This window comes from Lithobates pipiens, unplaced genomic scaffold (assembly GCF_037356315.1).
Source record: "Lithobates pipiens isolate NorthernLeopardFrog02 unplaced genomic scaffold, aLitPip1_a1.2 Scaffold_18, whole genome shotgun sequence".
Classification (NCBI taxonomy): domain Eukaryota; kingdom Metazoa; phylum Chordata; class Amphibia; order Anura; family Ranidae; genus Lithobates; species Lithobates pipiens.
Window position 1 is genome coordinate 323,273,046 of NW_027507758.1, and position 18,901 is coordinate 323,291,946.

The following is an 18,901-nucleotide window of genomic DNA, read 5'->3' on the forward strand; positions in this document are numbered from 1 at the left end:
AACCCATCAGGGTTTACTTCCTCCTTAGGCTGCGTTTACACCTATGTGAATTGGATGCAGCAAATTCGCATTACGTTGTAAAATGGTCTCCTTTGAATGAGGCTGGTTCACATATGTGAGTTGCATTCGCACTCAGTGTTGCCCAAAAAAGTGTGTTTTCTGGGCATTGCGGTGTGAGTTGCAAGCACATTATTTTCTATGGGAATGCATCTGATGTGTTCCGTTGTGAACAGGCATTCTCTCTTCCTGCTCAGATGATCCGCAGCTACAATGGAGAGGAACCGCTGAACAGCTGTTTTTTCTCTTCATAGAGAAAACGGAGCTGGAATTCACACCGCACATGTGTGAACCCAGCCTTAAGGTAGGTCAACTTTGCTTAGTTTTAGGTACATCTAAATTTGATTGTAATTAGGGTTACACCGATACCAGTATTGGTGGCGATACTAGCCATTTGCACGGGTATCGGTACTTGTGCAAATTCACCGATTACTTAAAACCGGTATCTAAGTTCTTTCAGCTGTCAGCAGGAATTCCCCGGTAACACAACACTTTTTTTTTTTTCTCTCTAACACCCTAGAGAATGAAATGGTGGTTGTTGCAATACTTTCTGTCACACCGTATTTGCGCAGCGTTCTTACAAGCGCACCTTTTTTGGAAAAAATACTTTTTGCATTTAAAAAAATAAGACCAAAGTAAAGTTTTTTTATATATATTAGTGAAAGATGTTACATCGAGTAGATTGATACCCAACATGTCACGTTTCAAAACTGCACCCGCTCGTGAAATGACGACAAATTTTTACCCTTAAAAATCTCCATAGGTCACGTTTAAAAATTTTACAGGTTGCATGTTTTGACTTGGAGGAGGTCTAGGGCTAGAATTATTGCTCATGCCGATGATCATGGCGGGGCCTCACGTGTGGTTTGAACACTGTTTTTTCATATGCGGAAACTACTCACGGATGCGTTTGTTTCTGCACGTGCACTGTACATTGCCTCGCAATATAAAGGTCATTAAAAAAAAGACATTCAGAAGTAATTCTCAGATCTCCTTCCCCTCAGTTTAGGCCGATTATGTATTCTACATACATTCATATTTTTGGTAAATGGCAATAAGCATATATTGATTGCTTTGCGCAAAAGTTATAGCGTCTACAAAATAGGGGATAGATTTATGGTGTCGTTTTTTTTTTTTTTAATTTGCTAGTAATGGTGGTGATCTGTGATTTTTATCAGGACTGTGATATTATGGCGGACAAATTGGTTGCACTTGACACATTTTTTTAGGACCATTGATGACAATTCTACAGCAATCGGTGCTATAAAAATGCACTGTTTACTGTATAAATGTCACTGGCAAGGAAGGGGTTAACACTATGGGTCGATCAAGGGGTTAACTGTGTTCCCTCATGTGTAGGGGGGGGATGGGCTGCCAGGGATCACTGTTCTACTGTTCCCAGTGATCAGATCTGACATGTCCCCTGTCAGAATGGGAAATAGCCTTGGTTAAAAGGGGGCGTGTTCTGTGTGGGGGGTGGGACTGACTAGGGGAGGAGAGAGATCGATCTGTCTCCTCTCCCCTGAAAGAACCGGATCTGTGTGTGTAAACGCACAGATCCCGGTTCTCGCTTTGTCATGAGTGATTGCCCGGCGGTCATCTCGCCCACTGGGCACTCACATCGGCCACGGTGGTCAGAAGGCGAACCGATGCACAGTTACGTCATTTTGTCTGGGGGAGCAACTGCGGCGGCTGGTCAGGAAGGGTTCAAAGTTTATTGGTGGGGGGGTTGGGGAATAAAAATGGATGAATGTCTTTGTATGGTACAAAGAATACTGAGAAGAAACTCTGTCATGACTTTAATACCTGTACAGTCTCAGCCCTCCTCTGCTACACATACTATGTGTGTTGTGTGTGTGTGTGTTTTTTTTTTTTTTTTTTGTCAATCTGGGGAGAGGGGCGTGTCAATGTACTCGCAGATTTAGACACTAACAAATTAAAGTGGGAGTCCACCAGGACTCCACGTTTTATTTATTTTATTTTTTTAAAAGCCAGCAGCTACAAATACTGCAGCTGCTGACTTTTAAAATAGTGACACTTACCTGTCCAGCGCGCCCGCGATGTCGGCACCCGAAGCCGATCTGTAGATCGTATGTCGGGTGCTGCCGCCGCCATCTTGGGTATGGGAATCAGGAAATGGAGCCTTTCGGCTTCATTTCCCGGTTCCCTACTGCGCATGCGTGAATCGCGCTGCGCAATAAGGATGGTCCCCGCTGCCTCTGGGATCTGTGTGTTTCCCAGCAGGCAGCGGGGCACTTGCGGAAAGGGGCGTAATATACGCCCCTTCCCGCAGAGAGCTATCCCGGAAGTGGGTGCAGAATACCTGTACTGTACAGGTATCTGCACCCCCCCTCCCCCCTGAAAGGTGCCAATTGTGGCGCCGGAGGGGGTGGAGGGTTCCGATGAGCGGAGGTCCACTTTAGGGTGGACCGCCGCTTTAAAGCCAAGCTCCAGCTCCCATCTCTCTTCCTCTGGAAGGGTGAGGCCAAGCCACACTCTGTGTGAGATTTGCTATGGGGGAAGGAGCCAGGACTGCCTGTGTGGGACCCTAAAGAGGATCAATGCTGCACTGTGCAAAATAATTGCACAGAGCAGGTTAGTATAACGTGTGTGTGTGTTGTGTTTTTTTTTTTTGCTGTGTGTGTGTGTGTGTTAAATTCTTTTCTTTAGAATCATGTTAACTGATACATTTTCAGGAGATATTTTTCTTCTGAAAAATGACTTGCCAGACAGATCACCTGGTGAAAAAGAAAAGCCTAAATGCAGCCACCACCATATATTCCTTTGTATGTTGTGTTTGCCATAAGTACTTCTATGTACTTGCCTCCTCTGTGGGATGTAAGGAATGTAGTGCTCGGCTGTTTAGTGAATGAAAAATGGTAATGGCTTTTGTTCTACCATTTTAGGTTCAGGATATTAAGTGCTGTTTTCTGCAAATGTCGATCTTCATGGTGGTAAAGTGGCTGCCAATCATTACAGTAGCGTGTATGTATTCAGCAGCAACTAAAGAAAGCATAATAAGCATTTGGTAAAGATGTTGGCTAAAGGCTTTCCTTTTTGTTAGATCTCAACCTGATTCGAGGTGAGAAATCTGCCTGTCCTTTGTATTAGTTTCAGGTACTTGACTGCAGCTCCAAACATCTGTATAAGACGCAAGCTCTGTCCATATGCCGTAGTTATAGTGGTCTTTGCTAAATTACTCTATAAATGACATACTATCAGTTTTCCTTACTGATGGGCTCCTTTCACACTACTGTGGCTAAAAAGTTGAGCTATTTTGCCGTGATTTCGCAGCAGCAATTTTGCTGTGATTTCAGGGAATGCCTGTGTAACTCGGGTCAAAGTTGGACCAAAGTAGTGCAGAAGTTGACACGACTTGAAGTTGTACTAATATGAATGGTTGTCATTGGAAATCATTGGGAATGACTTGTCATGCTAATTTGCAGTCCCAAATCATGGGCCAAGTCATACAAGTGTAAACTGGGCCTTAAAGAGGAAGTAAACCCTGATAGGTTTACTTCCTCTTTGTCTCCATGCAAAAGTAAAGCATAATGGGCTCCTATGCATCGCATAGTAGCCCAGTATGTATCACTTACCTGACACAGGAGCCAGCGATGTCACCGCTGTCCCCTGTAGTCCGGAGCATCCATCTTCTGGGTATCGCTGCTCCGGCCACTCACAGTGCCGGAGCAGCGATGACGTCACTAATGGCATATCGGCGTTAGCAGCAGCATGCTGCTAACGGCGATAGTGCGCCTGCTCGCCGCTGTGTACGGCGCATGCGCCGTACACAGCTGTCACTGTCTTTTTAGTAAATATCTCCTACACAGTGTACGTTTAGGAGATATCTCTTGGACCTACAGGTAAGCCTTAATCTAGGCTTACCTGTAGGTCAAAGTGGTTTTTAAGGGTTTACAACCACTTTAAAGCGGAGGTCCACCCTAAAATGGACCTCCGCTCATCGGAATCCCCCCCCCCCCCCTCCGGCGCCACAATCGACACCTTTCAGGGGGGAGGGGGGTGCAGTTACCTGGATAATCCAGGTAACTGCACCCACTTCCGGGCTAGCTCTCTGCGGAACGAGCGTAGGTTACGCCCCCGTTCCGCAAGCGCCCGCCCCCTTCAGCAAGTGCCCCGCTGCCTGCTGGGAAACACACAGCTCCCAGAGGCAGCGGGGACCGTCCGGATTGCGCCGCGCGGCTCGCGCATGCGCAGTAGGGAACCGGGAAATGAAGCCGAAAGGCTCCATTTCCTGATTCCCATACCCAAGATGGCGGCGGGACCCGGCAGCCGAGCGAGCGATCGGCTTCGGGTGCCGACATCGCGGGCGCGCTGGACAGGTAAGTGTCACTATTTAAAAGTCAGCAGCTGCAGTATTTGTAGCTGCTGGCTTTTAAAAAAAAAAAAAAAAAAAACGCGGAGTCCCGGTGGACTCCCGCTTTAGGTTTTGGCTGGACGTTGATAAGTTCAAACATACCTGTGTTGAATAAAGTAAATAGAAGCAAGAATACTAATTGAAAAAGTATAAACAAGGCAAAAGGACATGCTTTGCTGGTAACGCCACTCATTCATGCCTGCACACTCTCCTCTGTTGCCTGTCAGAGCCCTTGAAAATAACTGATGTATGCAGGTAGAGTAGAGCATGTGACCTTCTCACCTTTCTCCCAGTGCCTTGGTCTTAGAGCCCTAACACTGTCACTTGGGGGGGGGGGGGTTCAGAGATGAGCTTTTGCAAAGCCTTTCTTCTCAGTGCAGTGATTGGGCAAATGTTGAGAATGTGTTAAAAAGAAGCACTCTGAGGATTGTTTAAAAATAGCATTTTCAGGAGTAAGATTTGCTTTAACACTTTTACTGCTAAGACTTGCTCTCAACTTGGGCTAAGTTCACACTTGACCTGCATTCTGCCCGTAGGCATCCCATTCCTTTCAATGAGCTGCCCTATCTGCATAAATGCAGGGAGAAGAATTTAATTGCCTTTTTCTGACCAAAAGCTCCTCTCCTCGTTCAGGAGAAGGAGCTTTGACTGCCTGTAAACTCCTATGTGTGTATGGATACATTGGGGGCAATTTATAAAAACTGGTGCAGCTGTGCAAAGAAACCAATTGGCTTTTAACTTCAGCTTGTTCAAGTAGGCTTTGACACTATAACCTGTAAGTTGATAGGTTACTATGCCCAGCATACACCAGATTCTGTATGCACCAGTTTTAGTAAATCCCCCTCTACTGGTGGGTGTAGAAATGTCCTCTAAAGGCATATAAACAGTCATTACAAATTAGGTCCTAACTCTAAGTGCCTTATTTATTTTTATAGTCAAATTTTGTAGAATTCCCCCTAGATGCTGCAACACAGCGTAGAACAGTGTGTGATGTACAGGCGGACTTATAAACACCCAACAAACGGAGGGAGACAACAGGAAGTGAGAGGAAATCTACCTATAGGAAGGGAAATTCACTCCTGTAAGAGCTAATATGGGGTAAAGGTGTCTCCACTGATGCTTTATCACAAGTCCACATTTCCCAAAGAACCCATAATTTTCAAAATCCAATTGTCATTATTGTCATTGGGACAGAAAGAGAGCTGATATCTTCTGAACAGGGGCACATAAAGCAAAACAAATGTTAGAGGTGATAACCCTTCCCTATGCTAACCAAAAAGCTTAAAAATAGATTTTTTTGGCTGCAGCTACACTTATAAATGGTACCTGTTCCAACTTACAAACAGATTCAACTTAAGAACAAACCTACAGTCCCTATCTTGTTTGTAACCCGGGGACTGCCTGTACCTACCATGCGGCATATCGCACTGCCTTGAAAAAGTATTCATACACCTTGACATTTTCCACATTTTGTCATGTTACAACCAAAATTGTAAATGTATTTTATTGGGATTTTATGTGATAGACCAACAGAAAGTGGCACATAATTGTGAAGTGAAAGGAAAATGATAAATAGCTTTCCAAATTGGTTACAAATATCTAAAGTGTGGCATGCATTCGTATTCAGCCCCCTACTCTGATACCCCTAACTAAAAGCTAGTGGAACCAGTTGCCTTCTAAAGTCACCTAATTAGTAAATAGTCCAACTGTGTGTAATTTATTCTCAGTATAAATACTGCTGTTCTGTGAAGCCCTCCAGAGGTTTGTTAGAGAACCTTAGTGAGCAAACTGCATTATGAAGGCCAATGAACACACTAGGCAGGTCAGGGTTTGTGAAGTTTAAAGCAGGGTTAGGATATAAAAAATAAAACTAAAAAAAAATCCCAAGCTTTGAACATCTCGCAGGGCACTGTTCAATCCAACATCTGAAAATGGAAAGAGTAAGGCACAGCTCTAGAGGAGCTGCAGAGATCCAAAGCTCAGATTGGAGAATCTGTCCACAGGACAACTATTAGTTGTGCACTCCACAAACCTGGCCTTTATGGAAGTGGCAGGAAGAAAGCAATTTTTTGAAAGAAAGCAATAAGTCCCATTTGCAATTCACGAGAATCCATGTGGGTGACATGGCAAACATGTGGAAGAAGGTGTTCTTGTCAGATGAGACCAAAATTTAACTTTGTGGCCTAAAAACAAAGCACTATGTGTGGTGGAAAATTGACACTGCACATCACCCTAAACACACCATCCCCACCATGAAACTTGGTGGCAGCGTCATGTTGTGGGGATGCTTTTCTTCAGCAGGGACAGGAAAGCTGGTGAGAGTTGATAGGAAGATGGATGGAGCCAAATACGGGGCAATCTTAGAAGAAAACCTGTTAGTCTACAAAAGACTTGAGACTGGGGTGGAGGTTCACCTTCCAGGTGGACAACGTCTCTCAACATAGACAGAGCTACAATGGAATGGTTTAGATCAGGGGGTCTCCAAACTTTCTAAGCAAGGGACCATTTATTTTTTATTTTATTTTTTTTTGTCCTTCAGACTTTAGGGGGGTGCCGGACTGTGGCCAGCAGCAGGGAAAATTTTTCCTGGCAACAGTGGGCGTAAACATCTCCATATTTGGGTTTTAGTGGGGGGAATAGTGCCCCATTGTTGGTGTCAGTGGGAGAAATGGTGCCCAGTCCTTGGTGTCAATTGGCAGAATAGTGTCTCATCCAGTGGAAGGGATGGTACTGCAAGGGCCCGATAAAAGTAAGGAAAGTACCACATCCAGCCCCAGGGCCGCAATTTGGAGACCACTGGTTTAGATCAAAGCATATTCATATGTTAGAATGGGTCAGTCAAAGTCCAGACCTAAATCCAATTGAGAATCTGTAATAAGAAGTGAAAATTGCTGTTTACATGCTCTCCATCCAATCTGACAGAGCTTGAGCTATTTTGCAAAGAAAAATGGACAAAATAGTCATAGATGTGCAGAGCTGGTAGACACATCCCCAAAAAGACTTGCAGCTGTAATTACAGTGAAAGTTGGTTCTACAAACTTGACTCGGGGCTGAATACAAATGCATGCCACACTTTTTACATACCGGATTTATTGGCGTATAACACACTTTCCCCCCCTTAAAATAGGGGCTAAATTGTTTGTGTTATATGCCGACATGTTGCCTCAGAGGGGACAAGCGCCGTCAGATCAGACAGAGCCGGAATCTCCTGTGTGCTCGGCTCAGTCACGCCCAGTCCTGGCTCCTAGCATGTCATATGTCCTGGATTGCAAGCTGAGCCGAGTACACAGGAGATGAATGAGTAAAGTTAGTGTCTCGCTAAGCATTCAGGTATGATGCAATTGGTATGATTAATACATTGTCGAAGAATCCATGCATATTTAAGTGCAAAGTGGAAGCAGAGGCTTTGCTAATTGTATATACAACATTGCCCATAAATTCAAGATAGCACGAGATGTAAAAAAAATGTTTGCACTGCGCCTTATATTGCTGAGGATTTAGAAATCCACAGTCTTTATTTATGATACAGAATAAATTATCACGCTGGCAATAGCAAGACTACAGATGGGCAATGGCGGGGCTGCAAATGGGCACTGCTCAGGCTTCATTAATGGGCAATGATGAGGCTGCAGATGGGCACGGACTCTTATTTTTCTTCAAAGTCTGTTTTTATTATTTAAAATATTGTATTTTTTTTTTTTTTTGGTTGCAACATGACAAAACTTGGAAAATTGCAAGGGGTATGAATAATTTTTCGAGGCATTTTAAGTTGTGTAGCACTGCATTGGAATAAAAGATGAATAGGCCACTTTAATGTAATTTACATGCAACACAGGGCATATGCGTACAGCAATACAGTATGGTGTAAAAAAAATGAAGCAGCCTAAAGTTTTCAAGCCAGGTTTTAGTTTGTTGCATTACCAGGTGCATATCAACACATGTTAAGATGCAACTTCCCCAGTGTGACCAGAACCACACCTATCTCCTTCTCTGCCCGGCACTTACTGAACCCAGATATACCTCTGTACTGTGTACTCCACTGTTCACTCAGACTAAAAGGATTGGTATATCTCTCAGGAGGTGACGAAATGAACAAAATACTACAAAAATCACCTTGTGGCGCTATAAACGCAACACTGCTAGATACCAGTGTACAAAAAAGTCCAACTGGACTCCGTGAATGATATAAACTCAAGTGCATAAATAAAAAATACACATTAAAGTAAATAGCGGTACAATCACAATCAAAAATCACATGTGAATGATAACAATCAAAAAAATCGCATGAACTTCAAATGAGTGAAAATATATATGAAATGAAAGAAAAAAATATATAAGTGAAAAATTAATATAGCAAATAAATAAAGCAAAATATTAACTGCTATAAAGGTGCTCTAATAACAAAGTGCAGTCCCAAAAAATGTGGTTTCACAAATCCAATAATTACTCAGACACACTCAATGTCTGATTGTGAAATGATGATCACAGTGATTCAAAAAGTTCTTCTCCAGTGACAGTTCTAAAACGGAGTGTCCATAAACGCAAAACCTCCACCGCACCCTCAGTGCTCGTGCCCCCCTCGTCTAGAACACTCGCCAACAGTATTGCCCAGCACTCTCGTGTCGGGCAAGAAACGCTTATAATGAATACAGATGGTAGCAGTTCCTCCAGCCAAAATCTTGTGCCAGACTCCGCAGCAGAGGTTAGTGGGTTAATATCTCAGAGTTACCTCAAGGAGACAAAAGAGACTTCCCATAGTGCAAAATTGCAAAACTGATTTTAATCTCACTAGAAAAATCGCTAAAAATCACACTCACATGAATCAAATTAAAAGCAGGCACTTCAAATAGACATTCCACTGATCAATCAGGAGAAAGTCCATTGGACGAAACATGTCGGGGGCGTGGCTATACGGCGACCAGCATACACAGTAGAAGGTAGAGAGAAGGCGGAGGAAGGAGTACACACATATTGAAGGACTGGTTATCACGTTTTGGCGCTGCTTTCAAACCGGGTTGTCTGCTGTCAGGTACCGCACAGCTGCCTTGTTATAGAGTCGGTGCTTTTTGATATCAACTGGACTTGCTTCTGATGTGCTCACCAATGCCTAAGAGTATAGGATCTCCTGATTGATCAGTGGAATGTCTATTTGAAGTGCCTGCTTTTAATTTGATTCATGTGAGTGTGATTTTTAGCGATTTTTCTAGTGAGATTAAAATCAGTTTTGCAATTTTGCACTATGGGAAGTCTCTTTTGTCTCCTTGAGGTAACTCTGAGATATTAACCCACTAACCTCTGCTGCGGAGTCTGGCACAAGATTTTGGCTGGAGGAACTGCTACCATCTGTATTCATTATAAGCGTTTCTTGCCCGACACGAGAGTGCTGGGCAATACTGTTGGCGAGTGTTCTAGACGAGGGGGGCACGAGCACTGAGGGTGCGGTGGAGGTTTTGCGTTTATGGACACTCTGTTTTAGAACTGTCACTGGAGAAGAACTTTTTGAATCACTGTGATCATCATTTCACAATCAGACATTGAGTGTGTCTGAGTAATTATTGGATTTGTGAAACCACATTTTTTGGGACTGCACTTTGTTATTAGAGCACCTTTATAGCAGTTAATATTTTGCTTTATTTATTTGCTATATTAATTTTTCACTTATATATTTTTTTCTTTCATTTCATATATATTTTCACTCATTTGAAGTTCATGCGATTTTTTTTGATTGTTATCATTCACATGTGATTTTTGATTGTGATTGTACCGCTATTTACTTTAATGTGTATTTTTTATTTATGCACTTGAGTTTATATCATTCACGGAGTCCAGTTGGACTTTTTTGTACACTGGTATCTAGCAGTGTTGCGTTTATAGCGCCACAAGGTGATTTTTGTAGTATTTTGTTCATTTCGTCACCTCCTGAGAGATATATTTAAATTTTTAAGTGGCAGCTAGTAAGGGAAGGGGGTTTTTGAGCGCTGTGATGATATACTAGAGGGGAGGCCATTTAGAGTATATCTTGAGTCTTTTTTTAAAAGGATTGGTAGTTGAGACATGTTTCCCGATCTCCCCGCTTGCTATTCTGAAAAGGATGCTGATCCCTTTGCTAGTAGAGGCTGGAGGAGAGAAGTAGGTATTGAAGGGCACACAAATGGCAGTAACGGCAGGCTGTGAAGGGGTACACAGGGAAAGAACTGATCCCAATTGAAAGGGCATACTGAGGCAGTAGTAGCAGAGGGTGTACTTGCATATTTTATATGGATAAAAAACGTCAATATGGCTCAGTGGGAGCAGCCTGGACTGAGACCAACTACATTGAAGGAAAGGTAAGTGGTCCAAATCCTCAGCATCAATCCTTTGGCTTTGTGAACCACTGAAGAATCCAATCCTGCACTCTTGATGTAGCACTTCTGAGGGATTAAAGAGATCTCTCGGTGGCAAAAAAGGGGAAAATGCGCAGTGTAGTACTGTAGTGGGTTTGTAAACATTTTATTGAAGGATGACAATTAGTAACTCACATAAAGTAAGGTGAATTATGCTGCTTGTGGTTCACAAAAGGATTCCCAGCTGTGGTGGACACCAAGGAAACTGTCACAATGGATACACTGGATATGGTCTGGCTGGCACCTGCAATAGCTAAGAGAGATGGTAAGGGTTCATTAAACTAAAAAAGTGCAGCAAGGTGGAGAGGTGGTCGCAGCACACAATAATTGGCAACTCTGTGTCGATCTCGTGCATTAGTCATTGGTGCAGCTGGGAGCAGGAGGGCCAGGCAGAGTCCAGGATCCCAAGATGGAGCTGCTGCAAGGAGTGGAGTGTGGTAGCTGGGTGACCAGGCAGCCCCAGGACAAGAAGCAGAATGTGTAGATTGATGGGGCACAGGCAAGGACAGGAAGTGATGGGGGGGGGGGGGGGGAGCAACATGTTTTTAAGCTGATGCTGCTTTTTCAAGCCTGGAATTGTAAATTTTAGGCACATAGTAGAGGTGGAAGGGGTTTGGTAAACTGATTTAATGATAGAGGCTGCTAAATACTTATCTATAATGTTTGTTTTTTTTTTTTTTTTTTTTTTTGACTGGAGTTCAGAGAATTACATTAAAGGTTCTTTTGGAAGGTGTTTTTGTATGGTTAGAGCACACAACTCCTTCTCCGACTACAATTCCACCCCCTTTGTCAGCAAACTTTATGATGATGTTGTGGTTTTGTGACCTAGTCTGTAAAGCTTTTTGTTCTTTGGTAGTGAGTTTGGGTTTGGTTTTTGGGGATCCAGATTACGAATAGACTTCTTGGTAGGCACCCTTCACATGTGTGGGGTTAAAAAAAAAAAAAAAAACTATTTAGGTTTGAGAGATGTTGTCTGGCGGTTGCAGGATGAAGACCATAGTGTGGAATCAGTCAGTCAAAAGGTGTCTGTAGAGGAGTGCCCGTAAACACGACTAGTTTTGATCTAACTAGAATAGCCATGCTATCTACCAACACAGTAAATGCTTGTAAAGCTTTCAGAAGGAAAAGGTGTGGGGAGGGGGTTAAAACCACCACTTCTACTGTGCTCTGTAGCCCCCTTTGGGGAGACTTTCCCTCACTTCCTGTGCCAATGACAACATTGTTGGGCACCGAAGTGAGGGGAGGTGAAATCTCCAACAGGCTCATAGGCTACAATAAACTGACAGGTTTTAACCCTACCCAACATGCCCCAGACTTCAAAAAAAAAAAAAAAAGCTACCCTTACTGTACTCGGAACCTGTGTTGTAACCTGTCAGTACTAATTCCAAAGATTTGTCACTGTATGTAGGTGGCACAAACTAAACTAGCACTGGCTCAGTGATTTGGCTAATGGCAGGTTCCAGGGTAAGGCCCCATGTACACTGCTGCTAAATGGACGATCAGAGGCAGTTGGAATTTTTATTTTCCAACTGCCTCTGAACTAATTCAATGTTATCTTATTTGTACATGTACACGGGTTTGTTTACTGTCGTTTTTAGGCAGTTGTGTTTTATAGGCTTTTTTTTTTTTTTTGCCTAAAAAAAGGAGTTCAGACAACAAATGGCCAAACCCGCGTTTAACCGTGTTTTTGTTTATAGGCGTTTTTGCTTTTTTACGCTTCTAAACCTAAACCCGTCATGTAAATGCAGCAAAACTGTTTTTTAAACGTGGGTTACTATCTGTCAAGTTAAAGCAGAGGTCGCTGATGAGTTTTTTTGTTTTTTTACAAATACTGCAGCTGCTGACTTTTAAAACGAGGAAACTTACCAGTCCAGGGCGCCCGCGATGTCGGCAGCCGAAGCCGACCCATTCCTTGGTCCTCAGATGCTGCTGCTGTCACCATCTTCAGTAAGGAAAGCCTTGTGGCTTCACTTCCTGGTTCCCTACTGCACATGTGAGTCATGCTGTGCAATCCGAATGATCCCTGTGTCTCCCAGCAAACAGTGGGGGGGGGGGGGAGATGGGCCTGGATGTGAGTCCAAATACCTGTATTATACAGGTATCTGCACCCCCTCCCCCCTGAAAGGTGCCAAATGTGAGGACCTCTGCTTTAAATCTTTCAGGAGAGGTTGTAAAAACGTCCAGTGTACATGAAGCCTTAGAGGTGACACAGGTAAGGAAAGCAACATAATTACCAGCTGTGGTTGATACCAAAATATACAAGTAATACAAAGATCACAAAAGTTATTTTGGCTGTTCATCTGAATGCAACCATTTAACGTATAGTTTTGTGAAAGTACAAAGCCAGTCCTTAGATGCATCCTAACTTGCCTGTTATCGTATGAGGACCTGAAAGCTAGTAATCCAGGGGGTCTCGGTATGCAATGTGGGGTACACACTATAAGAAAATCAGAAAAATGATCATTTGCTTTTCCTCATTGTTTTACAGCAAATTGGAACTGATGTATGAGAATTTTCGTACAAATTTTCTTCCGCCACGTGCTTTTTTTTGTTGCTTGTTTCTGATCAATGGCAGTCTTTCGTAAAATCGTAGAAAAACTGTACACTAAGCGAAAATGGTTAGTTTTGTTCCTGCATGAGAGACATTTTGGAGCTTGTCCCTTTGGAAATTTTTCTTTCAGAAGGTCGGAGTCAGCTGTAGAAAGTTGTGTACACATTCCCTGTTCTCAGCTGCGTAAGAGCTGGGGGGAGGAGAAGCAGCACACTGAGTTTCCTGTGAATGGCTATGAAGTAGGAGCGTGTCGGGACAAGTCTGATCATTGGAGGAGAGAAGGCTGAGCTCCCAGCATAGCTAGAGAACTGACCATAATGTGCTCTCATGCTTGGTGTGGTCAGTCCTTTTTATAGGAAAGTAATAGGACTGGCAGGAACACCAGGGATTTCACATGAAGCAATACAAAGCAAACAGACTTTCTCATAAAAGTACATGGTACAGCAGGCACATGTCAGGAATATGAAGGGTTGGGGGTAAAAAACTGGACTGATGAGCTTCAGCATTTTTGGGTTTCATTGTAAGTGAGCATAAATATCTGGCCTTTGTGTGGTCTCAATGAATTTCTAGTTTTTTATAAAACGTGTAAGGTTTCATAAGTCCCTGGCTTATGAGTTTAACACTTTCTGTAGTGTTTTTTTAAATCCTAACAATTTTATAAATAATCATGGCTTTGATAATATGAGATGGGTTGATGTTTAATTGGCTTGTGTATCTTCTTTCTAGAACAAATCCTTTACAACATCAAACAAGAGTATAAACGCATGCAAAAGAGAAGACATTTGGAAAGCAGCTTTCAGCAAACTTCAGAACCTTGCTGTTCCAGTGAAGGCCAACCACACACGTTCCTGCCTTCTGGGCCTACTTTACCCGGTTAGTGAAGATGTCATTTACAGTTAGTATAATATTGTATTTGCATTCTTGGGGACAGCTAGACATGGATGTTGAGGTTGGTCTGTGTTTGTAACACCTGTTTAGAGGACTCAACAGGCTGTTTTCATCTATCGGTTATGTTACTGGACATATTTATTCTGCAGCACTTCTAACGTTCTCTTCCTATTTTATTCCAAAATTGTTCTGTAGTCCTAGTTAGATTATATATGCTGTTGAGGCAGATTAAATGTTTTTGCACATGAAGACCTACCAATTCTGGTCATATAAGGGCAAGGATGTGTATATGAAAACCGGAATTGCCATTCATTTTGAAACTTCTGACCAGTTCTGTTTCTTAGAATGGTGTCAGTTTTATAAAACTGAGATTATCAGCGCAGAACAGGTTCTCTGCTGATCATCTTGACACACTGAGAAACTGTCATTTAAATCCACAGAAACAGCCAGTATATGAATGCGATCTCAGCACCTCACTGGCAATCCCTGTGTTTAAGTGAGTACAAGACCCCAGTGCTGAGTAGTTATGACAGTGTGTAGCTTTAAAACTCCGGAAGGAGTACAAGCCACAGTCAGCCTAGAGATCCAGTGGGACTTTTCTTTGTGCAGCCAGAATTAGGAATATTGGTCTGGCTAAATTCCTTGAACTTTCATGTGAGCCATCTGGTACTGGTGCTTTATTTTACATGTATTTATTATTTTGGACACCAGTTTCTGCCAGCCACAATTGTGTATGTTTTGGTATATGGTTATTAGAGATGCACCAAAAGAAAAGTAGGCGGGGTTTGCCCTGGGTGCCGCACATTGCAGGTGTGTCATCCCCTCTCCCTCCTCTGCGATCTCCCTGTGTCACAGAGTTGAATTGTCTGGGTGGCTGCAGTAACAATGTCCCACCTCCTGTGATAGACTGCACACTGATCCAATGGTGTGATGTATCACCGGAGACAGGACATTGTTACTGTGACCGCCTGACCTGGGAAATTAAAATCCAGCTCCATGACACAGCGGGGGGATCACGGCTCTGATCCGAGCACTGGTGAGGCTGCAGCGATCTGTATCATGTCTGCAATCTCTGATCATCTCCGGTATTATGTCTGCTAGAGGTGCACTGAATGGAAATTTTGCTAATGCCTTTAGCAGTGTGTTTAAGTAAGAGTTTGCAGCCATGATACAAGAGATGGTCAAAGACTGCATTTTTCTTGAACTAAAGGTGCCAATAATGGCCACCAATAAATTCATATTTAATTTTGATACTAAAAAATCAAAAATACAATTTTATATATAAAAAATCTTTTTTTAAAACTCATTTTTGGCTAAGTGCATCCTGCATTTGTTTTCTCCACTAAAATTTCCATTTGGTGTTGGTTATTAATCTTACCGAACCCCTTCCTTTTCATTCCTATAAACTGAAGATAATGTATTTAATACACTTGCTTTCACCCTGTCAATGTCTCCTGATCATTTTGAACCCCTTGCTGCCTCGGCTTTTGGCGGTTACACCGTTTTTTAGAGTGGGCGATCGGCTATCCAGGGATAGTAACCGTTATCCCGGAGGAGTGGGAGGGGACATCACGCCGCCTTCTGCCGCTCTTACCAAGTCCCAATCATTGACCAGCCTCTTCTGGTGGCTAGAGAGAGACTGGTACGAAGCTGGAAACTGCTTTGTTCCAGTCTTCTCTCTGTAAACACTGAAGTGATGTCACAATGTCACTTCCTGTTTAGTTGGCTGGCAATGGTGCCTGTTTAAAAAAAAAAAAAGTATTTAGAATCGCTGAAAACGGCGAGCTGAATACTTTGAAGTGCAAAGGAGGGATTGGAGGTCTTTTAGACCCCTGATTCCCTCCATAAAGAGTACCTGTCACCACCTATTACTGTCACAAGGGATGTTTACATTCCTTGATAAAGCAATAAGTTATCAATTTGCGTTTAAAAATAAATATAAACAAAAATATTTTTTTTAAAGTGTCTCACAAGCTTGTGCAGCAAAGAAAATGCATATGAAAGTCGCGTCTGCATTTGTAAATGGTGTTCAAATCACACGTGAGGTATTGCTGCGATCGTCAAAGCGAGAGTAATAATTCTAGCACTAGACGTCTGTAACTCTGACCTGGTAACCATTGTGGTTGGGTGTTTTTTTTTTTTTTTTTTTTTTTTTTTTGAGCTTTTTAGGTACCATAGTTTGTCGCCATTCCACGAGTGTGCACAATTTTAAAGCTTGAAATGTTTGGTATCTATTTACTCAGCATAACATCATCTTTCACAAAAAACTTTACATTTTGTTTTGTTTTTTCCCCCAAAAAAGTTGCGTTTAACCACTTCAGCCCTGGAAGGATTTACCCCCTTCCTGACCAGAGCACTTTTTGCGATTCGGCACTGGGTTGCTTTAACTGACAATTGTGCGGTCATGCGACATGGCTCCCAAATAAAAGTGTATGTGTGGTGTTTTTTTTTTTTTTTTTTTTTTTTTTTTTTTTTAACCAGTAATGGTGGCGATCAGCTTCTTTTTTTTTTTTTTTTATTTATTTCGTGACTGTGACATTATGGTGGACACATCGGACAATTTTGACACATTTTTGGACCATTGGCATTAATGCAGCGATCAGTGCTATAAAAATTGATTACTGTAAAAATGTCACCGGCAGTGAAGGAGTTAACCACTAGGGGGCGGGAGTGTTTCTAACTGGTGGATGGGCTGTGTGTGACGTGGACACTGATCGCTGCTCCCGATGATGGGGAAGAGACCATCAGTGTCCTGTCATTAGGCAGAACAGGGAGATGCTGTTTACATCGGTATCTCCCTGTTCTTGAGCTCTGTGACACGATCGCAAGTATCCCCACGGTTTTTGAGTCCACGGGTCCTGCGCGCATGGTGGGACATTCAAAGTAACGTACGGGTACGTTACTTTGCCCAGCTGTGCCATTCTGCCGACGTATATTTGCCAACAGTGGTGTGACATAAAATATTGCCACAATCACCATTTTATTCTCTAGATTCTCTGATAAAAAAAAATACATAATGTTTGGGGGTTCTAAGTAATTTTCTAGCAAAAAATAAAGATTTTATTTTGTAAACACCATATGTCAGAAATTAGGCTTGGTCATGAAAGGGTTAATGAGGCCAATATGTTCCTCCTGAATTCCTATTTGTAATATAGGAGTTTTGGAGTATTAGAAATGGCAGTTTTATCCTGTAAATAACTTCCATGTTCCTTATAAAGACAAGGTGCTTTTGAAGCCCTGAGCCACCTTCCTTAAAGTGGTTGTAAACCCCCATTCATGAAATCTGACCAGGGCACATATATCTGTAGTGTTTACTGATCTCTCTCCAAAGCTCTGTCTTGTCTTTCTGCTGCTCTGTTATCAGCATAACATCTGACAATTTTTCCGACAGGAGATAAAAGCAGCTGAAAATTTGTCTCGGGAGGGAGCTTAGAGATGGATAAGCAGAGAGATTGTCTATTTTAGTTTGCTGCTTTGCAAGTTTCTTTGTTCCTATGTGGAGGGGTTGAGTTGTGCCTTTCCACTAATCGGCTCTCACACCGTGTATGCCCAGACTCTCCTCCCACTGCTGAATGAGGAAACAAGAATTATAACACTCCACTCTCTAAACGGTGTAGAAAGCTGAGTACATCAGTTATACAAGTGTAACTTATGTAGGAGGATTTGCTTCATTCCTCTGTATCATCTGAGGATGTTCACTTCACTGGGTATGTGAGGGTTTACATCCACTTTAGGACATTCTTTAGGGATTTCTCTGCCACTGCATCCATCCGAGCGCCATGTTCTGGATTTCCTGCCTGCGGGCTTTTGCAAGGCCCTCTTGCATCTCAATCTACCATCACTAAAGTTTACAAATCTGTTAACCAAAAAATATTGAAGTATGGGTGTGTGGGTTTTTTTGTGGCCCATTTATACCTACCTAGGTGGATGCAGCATCTGCCCCCCTGCCGCCTCTACACTGAGAACAGTGATCAAACATAGCCGAATGGCTCAGTTTTCACAGATCCTCAAGAGGAGGGCTGCTGACTGTCAATAGGCAGCTCTCCTCTGCTCCTCCATGCTCATTGGAGCTCTCTGAGCTTGGGAGGGGAGAGGAGCGGCCATCCCAGTCTCTCAGCGGCTGGTTGTGACGGAAACTGGTAACACAGGAGTGCAATTCGTTTTGCACTCCTGACCCATAGGAGAAGCCCAGCCAAAAGAGCTTGTTCTAATCTCCTTTTTTAAGTGTTAATTTAACCTCTAAGCTGCACAAATAAACAAACACAAATGAGTTATACTTAACACCCACAAATTATACATGCTCCTCCGATGTGAAAGAACATGTAAGTGTCCGTGAATCCAAAGTCCAAACAATGTCTTCATGTATTTTCATACTAATCTTCCAGCTATCACCTCTTGGTGCACCACAGCGATTTACTCTCCCTTAGGATACACAAATCACCAAATAGATATGCCTTTCAGGCCTGATTCACACCTATGCATTTTTGGTGCATTTCAGTTTTGCAGAAACTACAGTCCACTTAACATGGTTTCCTATGGATGTAGTTCACATCTGTGCATTTTTATGGAAACTTTTTCTGGTTTTGGATACCATAGATTTCAATGGATCAAAAGAGTGTATTGAAAAACACAAAATGCACCTGCAAT

General features: G+C 42.6%; 1 protein-coding gene across 1 annotated transcript in view; it reads left to right on the top strand.

The window, feature by feature from the left end:
• AKIRIN2 (akirin 2) overlaps positions 1–18,901 on the top strand; it is a 38,620-nt gene that overhangs the window by 4,639 nt on the left and 15,080 nt on the right. Inside the window, exon 2 of the mRNA XM_077487271.1 lies at positions 14,093–14,239. Coding sequence (XP_077343397.1) covers positions 14,093–14,239 — 147 coding nt within the window. The remainder of the gene's footprint in view (positions 1–14,092; positions 14,240–18,901) is intronic.